General features: G+C 41.4%; 1 protein-coding gene across 3 annotated transcripts in view; it reads left to right on the forward strand.

The window, feature by feature from the left end:
• LOC127427885 (cyclin-dependent kinase 18-like) overlaps window positions 1-18039 on the forward strand; it is a 113474-nt gene extending 95435 nt beyond the window's left edge. For 2 of the 3 annotated variants that reach the window (XM_051675787.1, XM_051675789.1), the window contains exons 14-16: window positions 15888-15978; window positions 16174-16251; window positions 16416-18039. In XM_051675787.1, the coding sequence (XP_051531747.1) occupies window positions 15888-15978; window positions 16174-16251; window positions 16416-16450 (204 nt within the window). In that variant the 3' untranslated portion in view covers window positions 16451-18039. Of the gene's footprint in view, window positions 1-15887; window positions 15979-16173; window positions 16252-16415 lie in introns of those variants that run through there. The other variant, XR_007894991.1, reaches the window with a different exon arrangement.
• Window positions 18040-19171: the final 1132 nt, after the last annotated feature.

Below are 19171 nucleotides of genomic sequence, written 5' to 3' on the forward strand. Positions count from 1 at the left end.
GTGGATTTGTGCCACAGCTGGGCGCTCAGGGGCGGGAGACCACCGCTGGAGTGCCAAACCTGCCATGCACACCGGATACGTGACCCAGAGAACAAGGAAACCGCTCTTGCTGAACTCTTGAGTACTGCAGGCACTTGGGCATGCAGCGCAATTAAATGCAAAGGTAACAAAAAGATTCTCCTCCCGGCCTTCGACCAGGGGATGGAGAGGTCTGCTTACCAGCTCCAGAGCAGCGGGTTTCGTCGTCCCTGGGTCACCCATCTCAAGGGCACTTTGAAGCCTTTCGCAGGTTCTTGGCAACCGCGAGACGGGTGGCGTCTGCTTCCTGTGGTGGGCTCCACGCCAGGGCCGGGCCGAAAGGGCGGGCTGCGGTGGAGCCGGTGCAGTCACCGCAGGGGGACGCTTGGCGATGAGCAGACGGGGTGTGGGATCTTGAGTCACAGCGGGACAGGATATGCCTGATAGCCTCCATCTACTGCTTCACCGTCTAGAACTACTGGGCAAAGTCCTTGACGGTGTCACCGAATAGGCCATCCCTGGGAGATGAGGCAGCAAGGAACCGTGTCCTGTTGGCCTCACCCATCATCGACCAGGTTGAGCCAAAGGTGGCGCTCCTGGACCACTAATGTGGACATCATCTGCCCGAGAGACCGCGCCGTGACCTCTGTCGCTCGGAGAGCGAGGTCAGTCGCTGAGCGCAGTTCCTGCATCAATCCCGGGGTGGAACTACCCTCGTGCAGTTCCTTTAGCGCCTTGGCGGACTTGCAGGAGAGCCATGGCGTGCAGGGCGGAGGCGGCTTGTCAAGCAGCACCGTAGGCCTTGGCCATCAGAGACTACGTAAACCTACAGGCCTTGGACGGGGGCTTCAGGCACCTGTGCCAGGTGGTGGCGCTCTGTGGGCATAGGTGCACCGCGAGCGCCTTTATCCACCAGGGGATTGCCGAATAGCCCTTGGCCACCCCACCATTGAGGGTAGTGAGGGCGGGGAAGCTGAAAAGATCGGGACCGGGCAGTAAAAAAGTGCCTCCCACGACCTTGTCAGTTCTTCATGCACTTCCGTGAAGAAAGGAACGGGGGCAGGGCGTGGCTTTGAGCGGCGCCGCGAGCCCAGGAACCAATCATCGAGCCGCAAGGGTTCAGGGAAGAGCGGAGGGTTCCACTCTAGCCGACGCTCGTGGCTGCCCGGGAAAGCATGTCATCATCTATGCGTCAGCTTGTGACTGGACAATCGTCCCCGAAGGGAGGAGCCCAGCTGAGGCTTCCGCGTCCGACTGGACGAGCCGGCTCTCCGATGCTGCGCTCGAGAGCTCATCACTTTCGCGGGCTCCGAATAAGAGGTCGAACTCACCGTGAGAAGAGCCGGCGGACTCATCTGGAAGCCCGATCGGGGCAGACGAGCGTGCTGGGGAATGGGAGGTCCGCGGGGGGATACCCGGCAGAGGCGGTCCCATTGGGGTCCCCAAATCTGCCCCCAGTGCTAGCCGCGCTGGCCTCATTCCCGTGGGTAAAAGGACCGAGGCGGTGAGCCTCTGGGGTGGCTTGCTTTATTACGAAGGCGAGCCAGGACCGCATCGTTGCCATGGACATGTCCTCGCAATGAGTAAATGACCATCCACGAATGCTGTCTCTGAGTGAGCAGTGCCCAGACATGAAAGACAGTGATCGTGACCGTCAGAAGGCGAGAGATAACGAGCGCAACCAGAAATAACACACAAAGGAAAGGCATCTTTAAAAAGACGTTCCGTGTGTGCCGCTCTTTTAGAGAAATATACTCTTTTAGAGAAATATACTCTTATTTCTGCCAAAGAGCCCAAGGGTATTCTCTGCAGTGCACCAGTGCAGAGGAGGGAGAAGCTGCTGAAATGCGCCGTCAGATCCAGCAGAGGTGAATGAACAGTCGTGGGAATTCAGCTCAGTGAGCATGACCGTTCGCCTCCGAAGAGAAAATCTGAATGAGTGGTTGCATACCAGCTCCTTTTATACCTGTATGTCCGGGGGAGTGGCATGCAAATACCACTCGCCAATTTTCATTGGCCTTTTAGCAAAGACCAGAGGTGTCTTGGGCTCCCAAGAGTGAACCCTAGTGTCACTACATCGACACAATGTCGAGTGAGTGACAGATAGGGAACTAAGTACATCAGAGACTTTAGTTTGAGAAATAGAAGCCTCACATGTCCTCAGCTGACAGCTTCATTGAATTCTACCAGCTCAACATCAGTTTCATGTACAACAGTAAAGAGAAGACTCAGGGGTGCAGGCCTTATGAGAAGAATTGCAAAGAAAAAGCCACATTTGAAACATAAAAAAACAAAAAGAAAGGGTTAGATTGGGCAAAGAAACACAGATAATTGGAAAAGAGTGTTATGGATCTGAACCCCATTGAGCTTTTGTGGGATCAGCTAGACTGTAAGGTACGTGAGAAGTGCCCGACAAGACAGCCACATCTATGGCAAGTGCTACAGGAGGCGTGGGGTGAAATGTCACCTGAGTATCTGGACAAACTGACAGCTAGAATGCCAAGGATCTGCAAATCTGTCATTGCTGCACATGGAGGATTTTTTTATGAGAAATATTTGAAGTAGTTTAAGAAAAAGAAATTCAAATTGTAATTTTAATTTTTCACGTTATTAATGTCCTGACTATACAATGTGATCAGTTGAATGCCACTTTGGTGAATAAAATTACAGATTTATTTCCATAAGAGCAAAATCTGTACATTTATTACAAACTTTTGGCCACCAGTGTACATTCGTGGTGTACCAAAGGTAATTCAAAGAATACAAAGACACATGCCCAAAAAAAAAACCCATAGTAAAATCTTAATTTTTTTTATAAGTGTAAAAATACTAAAAGGTGTCTATTGGGTGTAATCAGCTTAATTGAAGAACAACAGAAGGCAGTAGGAGGTCTATAGGTTTGAGCGTATATTTAGGTAAAGAGTGAAATATTTGTGTGCAGGTGGAAATGTGAGCACGTTTCTCTCCTTCTCTGTGCACTTTCTGATGGCGCGAACACAGAATGAGTGCATGCTGACCTGTCATTATGATGAAAGACTGTGGTGCGCTGCGGAGCGTGCGATTCGTTAATGGTGACAGCCCCCTTAATGAGTCCGAACCGCACACCTGTTTCTCATCAAACCCCGCTGACTGATCACGCTGTCAGACGCACACAATTCACTCTCAACGCTCCACTTGCTTGAAACAGCGCCAAACTTTGCCAGAGACAATTTTATAACTTTTTGTGAGATGACAGTGGGGTGATGGGTGATTCAGTATTTAAAATGATTTTATAGCTCAGGGATCAACAAGTCAGAGGTGTTATGATGAAATCGAGTCAGTAGTTAAGAGCGTGCATGACAAGAAACATGTGCAAAGAGTGAGGGATGCGTTATGTATGTGCAAAGGCTTAAGGATTTAAAGGAGTATTTCACCCAAAACTGGAAATTCTGTCATTACTGTGTTAACTATTTAAGTGAAAACATGTTTTTAAACCTGAACTTTCCATTGATTTCTATTGTTTATTTCTATTGTTCTGAAATTGCAATTGTATAACTTAATTCTTAATTATATATGGACATAAATTTTACATATTATATTATTATTATTAGGGCTATCAATAGATTAAAATGTTAAATCGAATGAATTACATGATATGCCAATTAAATAATAGAATTCATTGCAATTAATTGCATAATATTTGCAGAGAAAGGGCCTCAAATAACAATAATTGAATATATAATGATTAAATAATTATAGTTATATTTAAGGAATTATTTATTTATATATATATATATATATATATAGAATAATTCAGATAATTAAAATGCATTACATTATTGTGGCAGATGGGTAAAGCATTGATAAGTGTGGCTTAGAAGGCAATATATTGTAAGCCTATCATTGGCCTAGTGTTTACAGTAATCCATTTTGCAATTGAATTCATCAATCTCTCTGAGATAGATTTATTATAAGGGCTTTTCTAAGGACATGTCAATGTACACATATGCATCAGATGGATGCTTTTGCACAGTCTCACTTTGGTTGCTTTGTGCCATATACAGCGTTTTTAGGTCACTGTGTCAAGTTAAACATAGTTTGAAACTTGGAAAAACACTTCTCGAGATCCATGCATTCGGAATTGTGCTCCGTCCAGCTGTGTTTGAATGCAAAAATTATGAGGTTGATGTGGTTTGTTCTCTGTACAGCTGTACGTTGCTTATACAGCTGGAGTTCGCTTACTGCCTCCAGCTAAAAAAACAGGTGGTACTTCAAGCTTAAATTGCACCAATTGAATATAATTTTTTTCTCCCCTTTTTCTCCCCAATTTGGAATGCCCAATTCCCAATGCGCTCTAAGTCCTCGTGGCGGCGTAGTGACTCGCCTCGATCCGGGTGGCAGAGGACAAATCTCGGTTGCCTCCACATCTGATACCGTCAACCCGCGCATCTTATCACATATCTTGTTAAGCGCATTACCGCGGAGATGTAGCGTGTGTGGAGGCTTCACGCTATTCTCCATGGCATCCACACACAACTCACCACGCACCCCACCGAAAGCGAACCACATTATAGCGACTACGAAGAGGTTACCCCATGTGACTTTACCCTCCCTAGCAACCGGACCAATTTGGTTGCTTAGGAGACCTGGCTAGAGTCACTCAGCACACCCTGGATTCGAGCTCGCGACTCCAGGGGTGGTAGTTGTCTTTATTCGCTGAGCTACCCAGGCCCCCCCAGAATATTAATTTTTACATTCCAGGGACATGATTAATTGCATAAATTAACTGCAAAAATTCACTTAATTAACGTGTTAAATCGACAGCCCTAATTATTATAATTCTAAATTATAATTCTTAAATATATGACTTACTAAAGCCACTATAGACGAACCCCAAACCTGAAATAAAAGTTATTTCATTTTTTATATTTTTTAATAATTCAAATATTTTTTTATTCATATTTGTAATATCATTAAATATAATTTGAATTAGTGGTTGACCAATATGGGTTCTTTAATGGCCGATGCCGATATCCAGAGAGCAGGATGGCCGATAGGCCGATACAATGCCAATATATCACACAATTTAATATAGTAAATAACAAACATGAAATTGCTAAAAATAATAATAATAAACTCTTATTTTGCACTATATTTACTCAATTTCACACAAAACAAAAAAATATTATTGTATTTTAAATGGTGGATAACAGTTTCTTTAGATTTCTGTTTTGTTATCAAATTTTAGTAATTTATTTGCACATGTATAATATAATATATTAGGAAGAAGGAAATAACAGTACACACAGTAGTCCAGCAACCATGGATGGCATGTCCACATTAGCAATCGCATTTACTCAAAAAATACCAAAGCAAACCAATTGTACATACAGTACACAGTGAATATGACATTTACTCATAGCACACGTGAAGTGCTTTTACCTTGGGCTGGATCCGAAAATGTAGGCAGCTAACTTGCTGCCTTGCTGCCTAATCAGTTAATGGCTTAACTGACATCTGCTTTGAATGAATGGAACTCTTAAGGAAACTGGTCTCCAAACAATTTGAAAAGCACCTTATTTTCATTGTACCTCCTTATACAGCCTCCGCAGGCAGCATTTTCCGGGTTTCGGATGCAGCCTTCTGCGCTCATGCGGATCCAATGCAAGCCTCAATCTCCTGACAGTTTAAAAGGTCTGGATCACCTGCTTGGATTGTCACAGACGGACTGTCATGATTTGTGAATGAGAGGAACTTTTGATCCTGATCCTTAAGTTTTTTATTCTGGCTGATAGAATACGCACTTCAGTGGAAGATATTAGATGAGCGCTCGACGGGAAGAAAGCTCTGGATCTTTGTGAGTTTCGTGAATGGTATCTTTTTAAACGAGATATCTGCATATTTGCAGATGGTATGTAATTGTTTTATTGATATTTGCCTTTTATCATTAGAAAAGTTACAGGGAACTGTTGAGGAGAGACTGTTAGAATACGTGCTTCCACAGGATGCTGGATCTGCTGAAGTTGTGTGAGGTTGGTTTATTACATCTGTTTAAATGAGATATGTGCATATTTGCAGACAGTATATGATATTAGTTTTATTGATATTTACCTTTTTATCATTAGTTAAGACAGTTAAAAGTTACAGGAAACTGTTGAGGAGAGAGAGGGAGAATGAAACAGGTAGGGAAGTGCCCGAAGCCGAATACCTTATTCGGAAAGGCACGAATAATGACTTCAAAACGAATAACGGATTCATCCGAATAATATAAACAAATATTTGTATGACAGATTATCCAAAAAGCACAAGGATGAAGCAACATTTTAAATAAACATATCCAGAATTACAACGAATTTATGAATCTGTGCAGCCAATATTTCTAAATTGTAAACCTTATGAATGAGAATGCGCACGGTGTGATTTCAGATCGGATGTGCACGGTCTCAACACAGTTTGTGGACTCTGTTAATTGTTCACGTCTGGAGCTTGTCAAGTGTAACATTAATTAAGATATGACATCATATACACATTCCACTTCTTGAAATGTCTATGTTAATGTACAGTTGTCCTCAAAAGTTTGCATACCCTGGCAGAAATTGTGACATTTTGGCATTGATTTTGAAAATATGACTGATCATGCAAAACATTTTTTTTTTTTTTTTTATTTAATTTATTTAAGGATAGTGATCATATGAAGCCATTTATTTTCACATAGTTGTTTGGCTCCTTTTTAAATCATAATGATAACAGAAATCACCCAAATGGCCCTGATCAAAAGTTTACATACCCTTGAATGTTTGGCCTTGTTACAGACACACAAGGTGACACACACAGTTTAAATGGCAATTAAAGGTTAATTTCCCACACCTGTGGCTTTTTAAATTGCAATTAGTGTCTGTGTATAAATAGTCAATGAGTTTGTTAGCTCTCACGTGGATGCACTGAGCAGGCTAGATACTGAGCCATGGGGAGCAGAAAAGAACTGTCAAAAGACCTGTTTAACAGGGTAATGGAACTTTATAAAGATGGAAAAGGATATAAAAAGATATCCAAAGCCTTGAAAATGCCAGTCAGTACTGTTCAATCACTTATTAAGAAGTGGAAAATTTGGGGATCTCTTGATACCAAGCCAAGGTCAGGTAGACCAAGAAAGATTTCAGCCACAACTGCCAGAAGAATTGTTCAGGATACAAAGAAAAACCCACAGGTAACCTCACGAGAAATACAGGCTGCTCTGGAAAAAGACGGTATGGTTGTTTCAAGGAGCACAATACGACGATACTTGAACAAAAATTAGCTGCATGGTCGAGTTGCCAGAAAGAAGCCTTTACTGCGCCAATGCCACAAAAAAGCCCGGTTACAATATAACCGACAACACCTTGACACACCTCACAGCTTCTGGCACACTGTAATTTGGAGTGACGAGACCAAAATAGAGCTTTATGGTCACAACTATAAGCACTATGTTTGAAGAGGGGTCAACAAGGCATATAGTGAAAAGAATACCATCCCCACTGTGAAGCATGGTGGTGGCTCACTGATATTTTGGGGGTGTGTGAGCTCTAAAGGCACAGGGAATCTTGTGAAAATTGATGGCAAGATGAATGCAGCATGTTATCAGAAAATACTGGCAGACAATTTGCATTCTTCTGCACGAAAGCTGCGCATGGGACGCTCATGGACTTTCCAGCATGACAATGACCCTAAGCACAAGGCCAAGTTGACCCTCCAGTGGTTACAGCAGAAAAAGGTGAAGGTTCTGGAGTGGACATCACAGTCTCCTGACCTTAATATCATCGAGCCACTCTGGGGAGATCTCAGATGTGTGGTTCATGCAAGACAACCAAAGATTTTGCATGACCTGGAGGCATTTTGCCAAGACGAATGGGCAGCTATACCACCTGCAAGAATTTGGGGCCTCATAGACAACTATTACAAAAGACTGCACGCTGTCATTGATGCTAAAGGGGGCAATGCACAGTATAAAGAACTAAGGGTATGCAGACTTTTGAACAGGGGTCATTTCATTTTTTTCTTTGTTGCCATGGTTTGTTTTATGATTGTGCCATTCTGTTATAACCTACAGTTGAATATGAATCCCATAAAAAATAAAAGAAATGTGGTTTGCCTGCTCACTCATGTTTTCTTTAAAAATGGTACATATATTACCAATTCTCCAAGGGTATGCAAACTTTTGAGCACAACTGTATCACATGATTCACATGTAATGATTCCCATATATTTATTTATGGCCTAAACCTGAGCGCAATGTTAAATTCCTGACCTGGGCCTAATTTCCCAATAGCGGTTGATCTTAGTGGTTAAGAGCGTTTTCTACGAGCGATTTTATGAACGTTTGTTATTTCACACAATCAAAGTTCGACATTCACCAATCAAAGGGAGATCTGCTCTTTAGTCCCAAAAGTGATAACAGTAACAGTGATTAGCAACTGCATGGTGCGGGCGAGAGCGCCCTTAGGTGTCAGAGAGGCAGTGGAGACGAGAATGAGGAGCCAATATACTGTATGGACGATTTTCATGCACGGTAGCAAGTTATTGACTTTTTTCCTTCTCTCACTCTGATTGTAATTTTTACAGTTCTCTGCAACAATCATGCCACCACTTTGTTGTTACCTACTAGTCCACAAATAACTTATATTTATACTTATACTTAAATAAATAATTTGTTTACTTATTAATTTATCTGTTCATCCAATATTGACAAACCATTTTCTGCATTTTTTATTGTTATTATTAGTAGTATTGTCAGTTAAAAATAATAATAAAATAAAACGTACGTATACTGATATTAAATGAGCATAAAGTGTAGCTATAGGTATTTAAATTGTATAAGGTATCATTTCGCAATTGTCCTGCAGATGTCTGCATAAGTCTGTGTCATTACGATGTTCTTAGCGCTGTACGACTACTCCAGAGCACTTGTTAATCTACGAGCATTTTCAAGTACTACTTAAGTTACAATGCTTTTGGGAAATGGGCCGCAAAACTAAGATGAATCGTAAGATGGATTCTACAATCTACTTAGGCTTATAATGCTTTTGGGAAACGAGGCCCATGAAATTATTTCACGTCTGAGCTTGTCTATCTGTTGACCACATTTATATCCACATCAGCGATTAAGGTTATTAACTTAAGACTTTATTCCACAAAGGGGGCCTGGGTAGCTCAGTGGTAAAAGATGCTGGCTACCACCCCTAGAGTTCACTAGTTCGCTAATTCGAATCCCAGGGCATGCTGAGTGACTCCAACCAGGTCTCCTAAGCAACCAAATTGACCCGGTTGCTAGGGAGGGTACAGTCACATGGGGTAACCTCCTCATGGTCGCTATAATGTGGTTCGTTCTCCGTGGGGTGCGTGGTGTGTTGAGCATGGATACACGCACTATGTTTCCGTGGCCACACGCTCAACAAGCCACGTGATAAAGATGCGTGGGTTGACGGTCTCAGACACAGAGGCAGATGGGATTCGTCCTCCGCCACCTGGATTGAGGCGAATCACTACGGGACCACAAGGACTTAAAAGCGCATTGGGAATTGGGCATTCCAAATTGGGTGAAAAAGGGGAAAAATCCCCCACCCAAAAAAAACTTTATTCCAAAAAAAGAAAATATTAAAATGCCACATATAGGTTTAAATACTCCATATATTATGGCCTATTATGGCATATATCACTATTAGGAATATTCCTCCTTATGTGAGAAATTTGAAAAATTCAAGTGTTCTTGAACTCTGGTAAGGCGCTATATAAATGTAACATTAGTATTATTATTATTATTATTATTATTTAACTAATAATTGTGTCCTGTCTATAGACTTACGGGACTTTCATCTGTTTGTAGGCTATATTGATTTTATTTTAATTTATTGTAATGTTTGAATTTGTATTTATTATTCACTGCAACATGTGTGCTTGACAAACGAAAATTCTGTTTCATGCAGATACTAAAATCTCAAATACCAGGAGAAACCACAACATATTCCACGGTTAATGTAGCCTACAAATTCAGCTTCATATGCTAAGAAAAAAATTATAAAATATTTTTTAAATAATAACTGTATAATAATAATAATTATTATTATTATTATTATAATTAGGATATTATTATGAAAAAGCATATACAAGGCATATTTTATTAATAGAAACTATAAATGTAAGAGTAACACTTAAAAATGTGTGTTTCATTTAGTTTTGACGCAGTTCCGGTTTAAGCCCTGCATATATTCACATATGAACAGATACAGATACAAATACAGATAATGGCTTCGCTGCACACCCCTAGAAACAGGTGAGCATTTTAACATTATGAGCTCAAACGTGTCTGCTGAGGCTCTGACCGTTTAAATGACACTGTGTTGCATCGGTCTATTGTATGTAGTAACACAATGGCACATAACAACAAAACGAACCATGACTGGTCATTTACATGTCTCTGTCGCTTCACATGCAAGCAGGTGATTTTCAGCGCCCTCAAGAAAAATATCAGCCAAACGGGAAAAATTATTATATTTTTATTAAAAAAGTCAGAATATCGGCTGATTATTGGTCGACCACTAATTTAAATGTAATTATTACATTATAATATATAATATAATGATTATAATAGAGTGAACGAAGTGAATATATATATATATATATATATATATATATATATATATATATATATATATATATATATATATATATATATATATACCGATCAGCCACTACATTAAAACCACCTGCTTAATATTGTGTAGTTCCCCCTCATGCTGCCAAAACAGTGCCAACCCACATCTCAGAATAGCATTCAACGCACAACTATGCCTTGTAGGCTGCTCCCTTTCTCACCAGAACTCCATTGGGGGATTTTGAAGTCCTGGGATCAACCTTACTCTGCCAGGATTACAAACCAAATCAGCCTCAGAGTTTTTAAATGTGTGTCGAGCTTCCGACCACGGATATACTTTAGTCTCAGAGATGGAGGAGCACATCTCTCTCTTTCTTCGGCGGCCATGTGGAAGTGGAGGCCTAGTCTTTTTTTGCAAGTTTTGCAAGCCTACCAAGCCCATTTTTGAGGGATTTAGATGGGAGCTGGACTAGATGCTGAGGCCATCATGGAACTACGCTGGGCTTCTGATTTGGTGCTGAGAGCTACCAAACACATTGCTTGTGCTGTTGGTCGGAATATGATGGGCCTCGTGGCAGCAGAATGCCATCTGTGGCTCATGCTCATGGATATTCATAACAAGGACAAGGCCTTCCTAATAAATGCCCCTGTGTCACAATCTGGGCTGTTCTGTGATGCAGTCCAGTCGGTGGTGGAAAAATTCTGTAGCTGTAAAAATTTACAGCAGACTCCCACATTCTAGCAGATGCTTCTTCGCAGAGAGAGAGAAAAGCCCGTTGCAGCTCCAGTGCACTAACGTTCGGCATCTTCGCAACGTCTCACCAAAGAGCTGCATAAGGCGCCGGATACGAGTTTTCCTTCAGACAGTATCGGGATGAGTTCGCCGTTGTACACGCTTCGAACGCCCGACAACCAGAATATGGTTCAGTTTCCCCCGCAGCTTGTGCTGGACAGCGAACATTAAAAAAACGCTTCCCGAATTCAGCCTCTGTCTCCATGCCCAAAGGTCTCGAGACATGTATAAAATAATTCAATGTTCATCAAGCACAAGTGTACACAAAACACACAGTGCTCGTAAGCACCATGCGTTGTCCCCCGTAAAGAATGCTAAGGCCGTTGTGGTGAAACAGTTTTCTAAAATAAACATTCCCCCCAATGTTCACACACTCTTCCCTGTTCAGAATACCAGGGAAAAAGGTTTATTCTGTCAGCATCCCTGCTGTAAATGCATTTCAAGGTGCTCATCATTTATGCCTGAATACAGTAAAGGCAGAAACATTATTAAATCCCATTCAACCAGCCACAGGCCCCCCTCCGCTGTGACACTGGTTGTGGTGCAGTCGGCAAAATTAAGTGCGCCATCTAGGGGTTACATGTCATGCTATGGACCAGAGCCATGCATTAATTCCTCTGTCTGCCCGTCTAGCAGCTTGGCAGAAGTTGCAGGGCGTTTCGAACTGGGAACTTCGAACGCTAGCGCATGGTTATGTCAATTCAGGCAGGCTCAGCCAGTATTCAATGGGGTTGTTCCAACAGACGTCTCTGTTCGGGAAGCCCAGTTTGTGATTCGGGAAATTTACTCTCTCTTAGAAAAAGGGGCAATAGAGGAGATTCCCCCTCCTCAGAGAGAAAGCTGCTTTTACAGCCATTATTTTCTGGTCCCGAAAAAGACGGCGGATTGCATCCCATTCTGGATTTGAGATGTTTGAATTTCACCCTTATGAAATGTCAATTCAGAATGCTGACACAGAAACAAATAATTACAGCCGGAGGACTGGTTTGTGACAATAGATTTGAAGGAAGCTTATTTCCATATTCAGATTGCGCCAAAGCATAGGTGTTTTCTCCGATTCGCTTTTGGGGGCAAAGCGTACCAATTTTGCGTCCTTCCGTTCGGACTTGCACTGGAACCATGCACTTTCACAAACTGCATGGATGCAGCTCTGACACACTTGAGGCTTCAAGGCATCCGCATTTTGAATTATCTTGATGATTGGTTGGTGTTAGCTCACTCAGAGACTTTGGCTGCCCAATATCGAGATGTCGTACTCAGCCATTTGAGCAAGGGCAACAGGCTCTGTTACTAAGTGTGGAGCTGGTCTTGCAGGCGATGCAGACGCACCTGTCTCCAGCTTGCGTTCTGTCATTATGCCAGTTTCTAGCGATGTTCAGAGTGGGACATGTTCTCCCTGCGAAAAATTTCACAGGATTTTGGGGCTCATGATAGCAGCGTAATTCCTCTGGGCATGTTGCATGCGAGATCTTTTCAGTGCTAGATGAACACCACAAAGGGACTTCAACCACTGACGCATGTGCTTCGTCCCTTCAGAGTAACACGTGGGTGCTACCATACTCTGCCTTGGAAATGGACCTGCCTTCTGATGTCAGGCATTCCATTGGGACAGGTGTGTCGCCGCAAGGTGATAACGACAGACGCCTCCTCCACGGGTTGGGGCGCTGTACATGAAGGTCGTCCAGCCCATGGAGTCTGGACAGGGCCAGCGGCAATACTGGCACATGAACTGGCTGGATGGTGCTGCTGGTGTTAAGGTTTTTCCTTCCGGAGATTCAGGACAGTCATGTCCTCATCCAGTCGAACAACAGGATGGTGGTGTCCTACATCAATCTCCAGGGAGGGGTGCACTCTCGTGCCATGTTTAGGCTGGCACGTCGCATTCTTCTGTGGGCACGGGACAATGTACTATCTCTACGAGCCATACGTGTTCCGGGCTGGTTGAACTTGGTGGCAGATCTCCTGTCCAGACAGGGTCTGATGCCCAGAAAATGGACATTACATCCTCAGATTATGGAACAAATCTGGAGGAGGTTTGGCAGAGCAGAAATGGACCTGTTGCTTTGAGCGAGACGTCGCACTGTCCCCTCTGGTTTTTCACTGTCCCCCGGCACCACTTAGCATCGATGCACTGGCGCATCAGTGGCTGAGAGCGCATCTTTATGCATTTCCAACGATCAGTCTGGCACGCAGTTCTGCAGAGGTTTCGGGAGGATCAGGTTCGGCTTCTGTTATGGGCGCCGTACTGGCCATCTCAAGTTTGGTTTTTGACTTTGGTCTCTCTCCTGGAAAAGACACCTTGGGAGATTCTAGTCAGAGCAAACATGTTGTCTCAGGCATGGGGCAGCATTTGGCACCCCCAGACGGACTTGTGATAGTTACGGGTGTGGCCCCTCAAAGGGGTACTCTTTTGAATGAGGGGTTATTCCCCGCTGTGGTAGATACCATTCTTAATGCTAGAGCTCCATCAACAAGGAGGCTACATACGTTTAAGTGGCGTATTTTTGCTTCTTGGTGTACAGCGCAAAGTGAAAATCCAGTTCACTGCCCTGTTGGTACAGTGCTGGAATATTTACAGGAGTGTTTCGGGGCCAATGCTTGAAGTCTATGTTAGCAGCTGAACATGCGCTTATCAGTGGAGTCTCTATTAGTAGACATTCTCTTGTCTCTCTCTTTATGCGTGGGGTACTCAGGCTTAGACCTTTTTGTCCCATCGATGTTCCTTTATGGGATTTATCTGTTGTTTTAGAGGTACTCTCGGGTGCTCCATTCGAGCCCTTGACAACAGTAAAAAGGCACTGCTAGTGGCATTGGCATTGATTAAGAGAGTCTGTGATTTGCATGCCCTGTCAGTCAATCCTTTATGTATGGATTTTGCGCCAGGGTGTTCAAAGGTTGTGTTAAGACCTCGTTTGGGCTATTTGCCCAAGGTTATTTCTCCGTTATTTTGCTCGCAGACCATTATTTTTCAGGCTTTCTCTCCTCCCCCATTTGAGTCGGAGGATCATGAAAGGTTTCATATGCTTTGCCCAGTTCAGAGTTTATGTTGACCATACTAGCCAGTGCCGTAAATCAGAGCAGTTGTTTGTGTGCTTTGGTGGTCGCAACAGAGGTGTTTCATTGTCCAAGCAAAGACTGTCTCATTGGCTTATTGATGCCATTTCGAGTACTAACAAAGCATGTGGTTTACCTTCGCCTTCAGGTATTCAAGCCCATTCTAAGAGGATCATGGCATCTTCATGGGCTTTGGCTAGAGATGTGCCCTTGGAGGACATTTGTATGGCTTCAGGGTGGTCCTCTCCATATACATTTGTTAGATTTTATAATCTGAACAACGGTTTGACTCCTGCTTCCCAGGTTCACTCTGTTGGAACAGGAGTAAATTCATAATTCCTTTTATTTAGATGCTTTAGCTCGCTTGAGCGCCACTGTATGCTTGCCACACTGGCTTAGACAGTTGGCAGCTACTGTTCATATGGTGTGAATGTATTTCGTTCCCATAATGTTCATATGCAGCTCGAGTTCCTCGGTTACATACGTATCCTTGGTTCCCTGAGGGGAACGAGACGCTGAGTAGCTGGTCATACTTTCTAGCAGCTGCAGAGGCTCGTGCCTTTTGCAGAAAATCTGACTCGATGGCATGAAAGCGAGCACCTTTTATGGAGCCCATGACGTAGCTCCCTAGGGGGCATCACTTAAGTGCCATCAGCCAAAAATAATTGGCGTGATTGTATAAGGGCTTCAGACTATGTGACACTCGGACAGTGTCCCATAGCAATCATACGCAGCGTCTCGTTTTCCTCAGGGAACCAAAGTTACGTATGTAACCGAGGCAGTTTCTTACATTGTCAGATTTTTGAATAAGCTTGTTTTTGTTAGTCATGAGCGTCTTGCTCAGTGTCATGCTCTGTGCTGTCTGGGAGAGGTGCAACTTTGCTGCTGCTGTGTTTCTGCATCGCAAATCCACAGATTTGCCTGGTGATGTTGGCGTAAATAAAATGACATGTTTGATGTACTGTTGTGCCGGGACATGACACTGTTGTTTGATAAATTCGACAACCTTCAGCCTTAGTCTACTTGCCGTTTGCCATCGATCTTCTCGCCTATGTACTTTAGATCTGTTGCTCTGTCAGCAGCCACCTCTCCAGGAAGGAGACTATTTCTGCAGCGCTCAATGTTGCGCTGCTTGGATTTAATTGCACTATAACGTGTTTGTTTATGTATCGTACAATACATATGATATTAAATCGTGAGCATGGTATCGTATGATACAATACGATATTTTTTTACACCCCTAATATATATATATATATATACACACACAGTATATATTAGATTTTACTTCTGTTAATATTTCCCCCAAAATGTTGTCGATTTTGTCCCTAGATATATCAGCACGCATAGAGTTTTATGTTATAAACATATTATAAAGCTGTTATTCCCTTCCACTTTTGATTTGTTTCTCTTCAGTATGACACCAAACGCAGGATTTCGGCTGAGTTCTCTCTGAGACACTCTTACTTCTTAAGTCTGGGCGAGAACATCCACTCTATACCTGACAGTGAGTCCATCCCTACATTTACATACATAGTGTGCTCCTGTAAAATCAGCTCTACACAAATCTCACAATCTGTTTTTTACTTTTTACATTAAAGACACAAATTGATTCAAGTCATTGTAACAGACAATATGGATTACAGATTCACTTTGATCCTCACCCATTTGCCTTTTAATCTCCCTATCTTTAATTCTCTAGCTTCGTCAGTGTTTTCACTGAGGGAGATACAGTTACAGAAGGATCCAGGACATAGAAGTTCAGTATTCCAGCCTCCAGGTATTTAGTTCCATAGCTTTGACATGACTCAGCCCAGTCTCTTTATATGAAGACTGCAATTTGATCACATTTAGTCATGCATAATGCACTTTAATCTATAATCACACATTACATACTTACCCATATACCTGTGGATCAGTCTAACAATGGATTGTTTTCTCCAGGTCGAGGGAAGAACCGCAGACAAAGCATATTCTGAGGAATGAATCGTAGAGGTGTACATGAACATCAGATCACCAAAACAAAATCACTATAAAGCAAACAGCTCTACATGGCCTAATATGTTACAGAATTATTTATTTCTCACCCCAAAACATGCATCGTTAATATACACTCCAAAAACATGGTGCACTATTGGTTGTGCCTCAAATAACAGACTGAATAGAACTAAATCAACCTCAGTTTCATTTTGGTTTAGACCAGAAAATACCTAATGTTGAACTGAAGTTGAACTGGATCTAATGTACCGGTAGTACTTTCAGGTGTTCAGAGTTATAGATTTTTTATTTTTAAGCATGTGCGTGTTTAGTAAATGTGCAAGAAACATGGTAGCTCCATGTCTTACTTTTCCCATTGCTTGAAATTTCCTAAATTCTTATTTGTTTTAACTTGTTTTGCCATATGTGTCTGATAAGTAACTACACAAGCTCATATTTGTTTATTTTGCAAGCAGTAGTTCAATACTATAATATTTAGAAGGGTTGAAATGTATTAAAATGTTAAATTCCAACATAAATATTTGAGCCATTGAATAGAGAACCCTTCTTGAGAATTTCTTGAATTTTTTCATGTTGCCATTGAACTTTAGATATTAAAGGTGCTGTAAGCGATTTTAGCTGTTTTGCCAAATTCCGTTAGATTTAGCCATTAAATTAAAGCACCCCCCATCCCGTCAACCACATCCACTCTCTCCAAAGGCCCGCCCCTTGACATGTCAACGTAATGTCTGAAATTTCAAGCATCCAACATGATTGAAAGGCAGAGAGCATTTGTAATTTATGGCCACAACCCCGTTTTTTTTTTTTTTTTTTTTTTTTTTATTTGCTGTTTACAAAGAAATAGGTGTCTTTGATTTCTCAACACACCTATTACAATGATATCTGTGATTAAAAATTGCTCACTGCACCTTTAACATTATAGTTTCTATTTTACAAAATCATCAAAAGGTGCCTTTTGAAGACCATAAGAGATGAATATTACGCCTTCAGAAAATACTATCTACTTCAATTTTCTCAAGGATCTTGGTCCTTTCAAGTAATCACACATACTGTTATTCTTTTGCAGTTTAAGCTAATTGCTACACCGTATTTGCACATGGCATGCAAGTGTCCTCTTGAATTTAGACCTAATGTTGTTCTCCTACTGTACCTTGTAGTTTAAAAAATAAAGCACTATGACTCTTTATTGTAAATGGCACTGAGCACATACTAGTTTTGCAGTGGACAAAATAAAAAGTTTTCAGAAATGTTCAAGGCCAGAATGACTGATGGAGAGAGAGAGAGAGAGAGAGAGGTCAGAGCCAATTCTTTAATATATTATGACAACGATTTAGTTTAACATGACTGCAGCAGTGGCAGTAATTTATGTGTTTTACGGTAAATGAAAATATTTTAAATACTCTATTGAAAAGAACTAATATATAAATATATGTATTTTGACAAGTGTTTTTCTTTATCCATTTTTGCCAGAAAAAAAGACGATGGTATTAAATGATCTTAGGTGATGTCTAAATGTTTTATAAAAGATTTTGATTTTTGTATGAAATGTGATATTAAATATTTTGTGTTATTTGTCTATTCTATTATTATATTCTGAAACTGAATGTACTGTGACGAAAATACCAAAAGTAATTAAATATACTAAATTAATGATAAAGTTCCACAAATTGCAAAGAGTTTGGTCATTCTTTGGCAATGGGGCGGCCCATTGGTGGCCAGTGCAGTGTTACTCATCATGAAAATAATTCCCTTATCTCAAACAATAGTCTTACTGTCTTGCATGGTGCTGTTTGTCATTAGTACACTTCAAAGTAAACTTAAAATAGGCCTTGGCTTAAGCAACATATAGCCTAAGTTATTATACTGTCTTGTGAGCTATGTTCGAAAAGTTATATTAGCTTATTACCTACTGAAAACTGTGCAGTATATGCAGTATACTTTATATTTTATGCAACATGTTTTAAACAGTAGTTTGATGCATTGCGGTTACATGACCGCATTATGTTGCATGTTGATTTAGCAAGTGGAGATAAACTTGAATTTTTTTTTTTTTTTTTTTTTTTTTTTAATAAAAACATTTCTGGTCAAATAATGGGTCTAGAGAGATGTCAAATGTAGTATTTCATCAGGATATCCTATAAAGTATTACCGCAGATATACTTAGAGTAGTATAGCCTTGGTCATCTGATATGTCGATTACACAGCCAGATAAATATGTGAGAGTGTGTATAAAGGTGTCTATCTGTGTTATAAAAAGCATTGCTAACATGTCAATACAAGAACTAGTCAGACCTGTCAGTTGCAATGGCAGACTGTAAATGAAATGATAAAACAAAAAGACTCCAAATACGTAGCCTACGTCGCCCCAGGCACCAGAACGTGATTTTTACCCTCAAGTGTACTTTTGCTTGAATAAATTCAGTGGGAGGATCAAGCTTTTGCTAACACACCTGTGGCACTAATTCTCAAGAATCGAATCTTCAAAGTATTCACTGATTTGAGTCACTCAAAAATAGTCTCAGAAGTACATTTTAGTTAAATAGGGCCGACTATCACTATTTTTTATTTCTATTTTTTTTTTCGATTAAGTTGCTATATTTGTATTATACCAGCATGTATGACATTCATGTCGGAGTGATCGTTATTTAATAAACGAGGGCACGCGATCTCCACCAACGTTAACGGTTTTCTTTTAAATCGAC

Source organism: Myxocyprinus asiaticus, chromosome 37 (assembly GCF_019703515.2).
Source record: "Myxocyprinus asiaticus isolate MX2 ecotype Aquarium Trade chromosome 37, UBuf_Myxa_2, whole genome shotgun sequence".
Lineage (NCBI taxonomy): Eukaryota > Metazoa > Chordata > Actinopteri > Cypriniformes > Catostomidae > Myxocyprinus > Myxocyprinus asiaticus.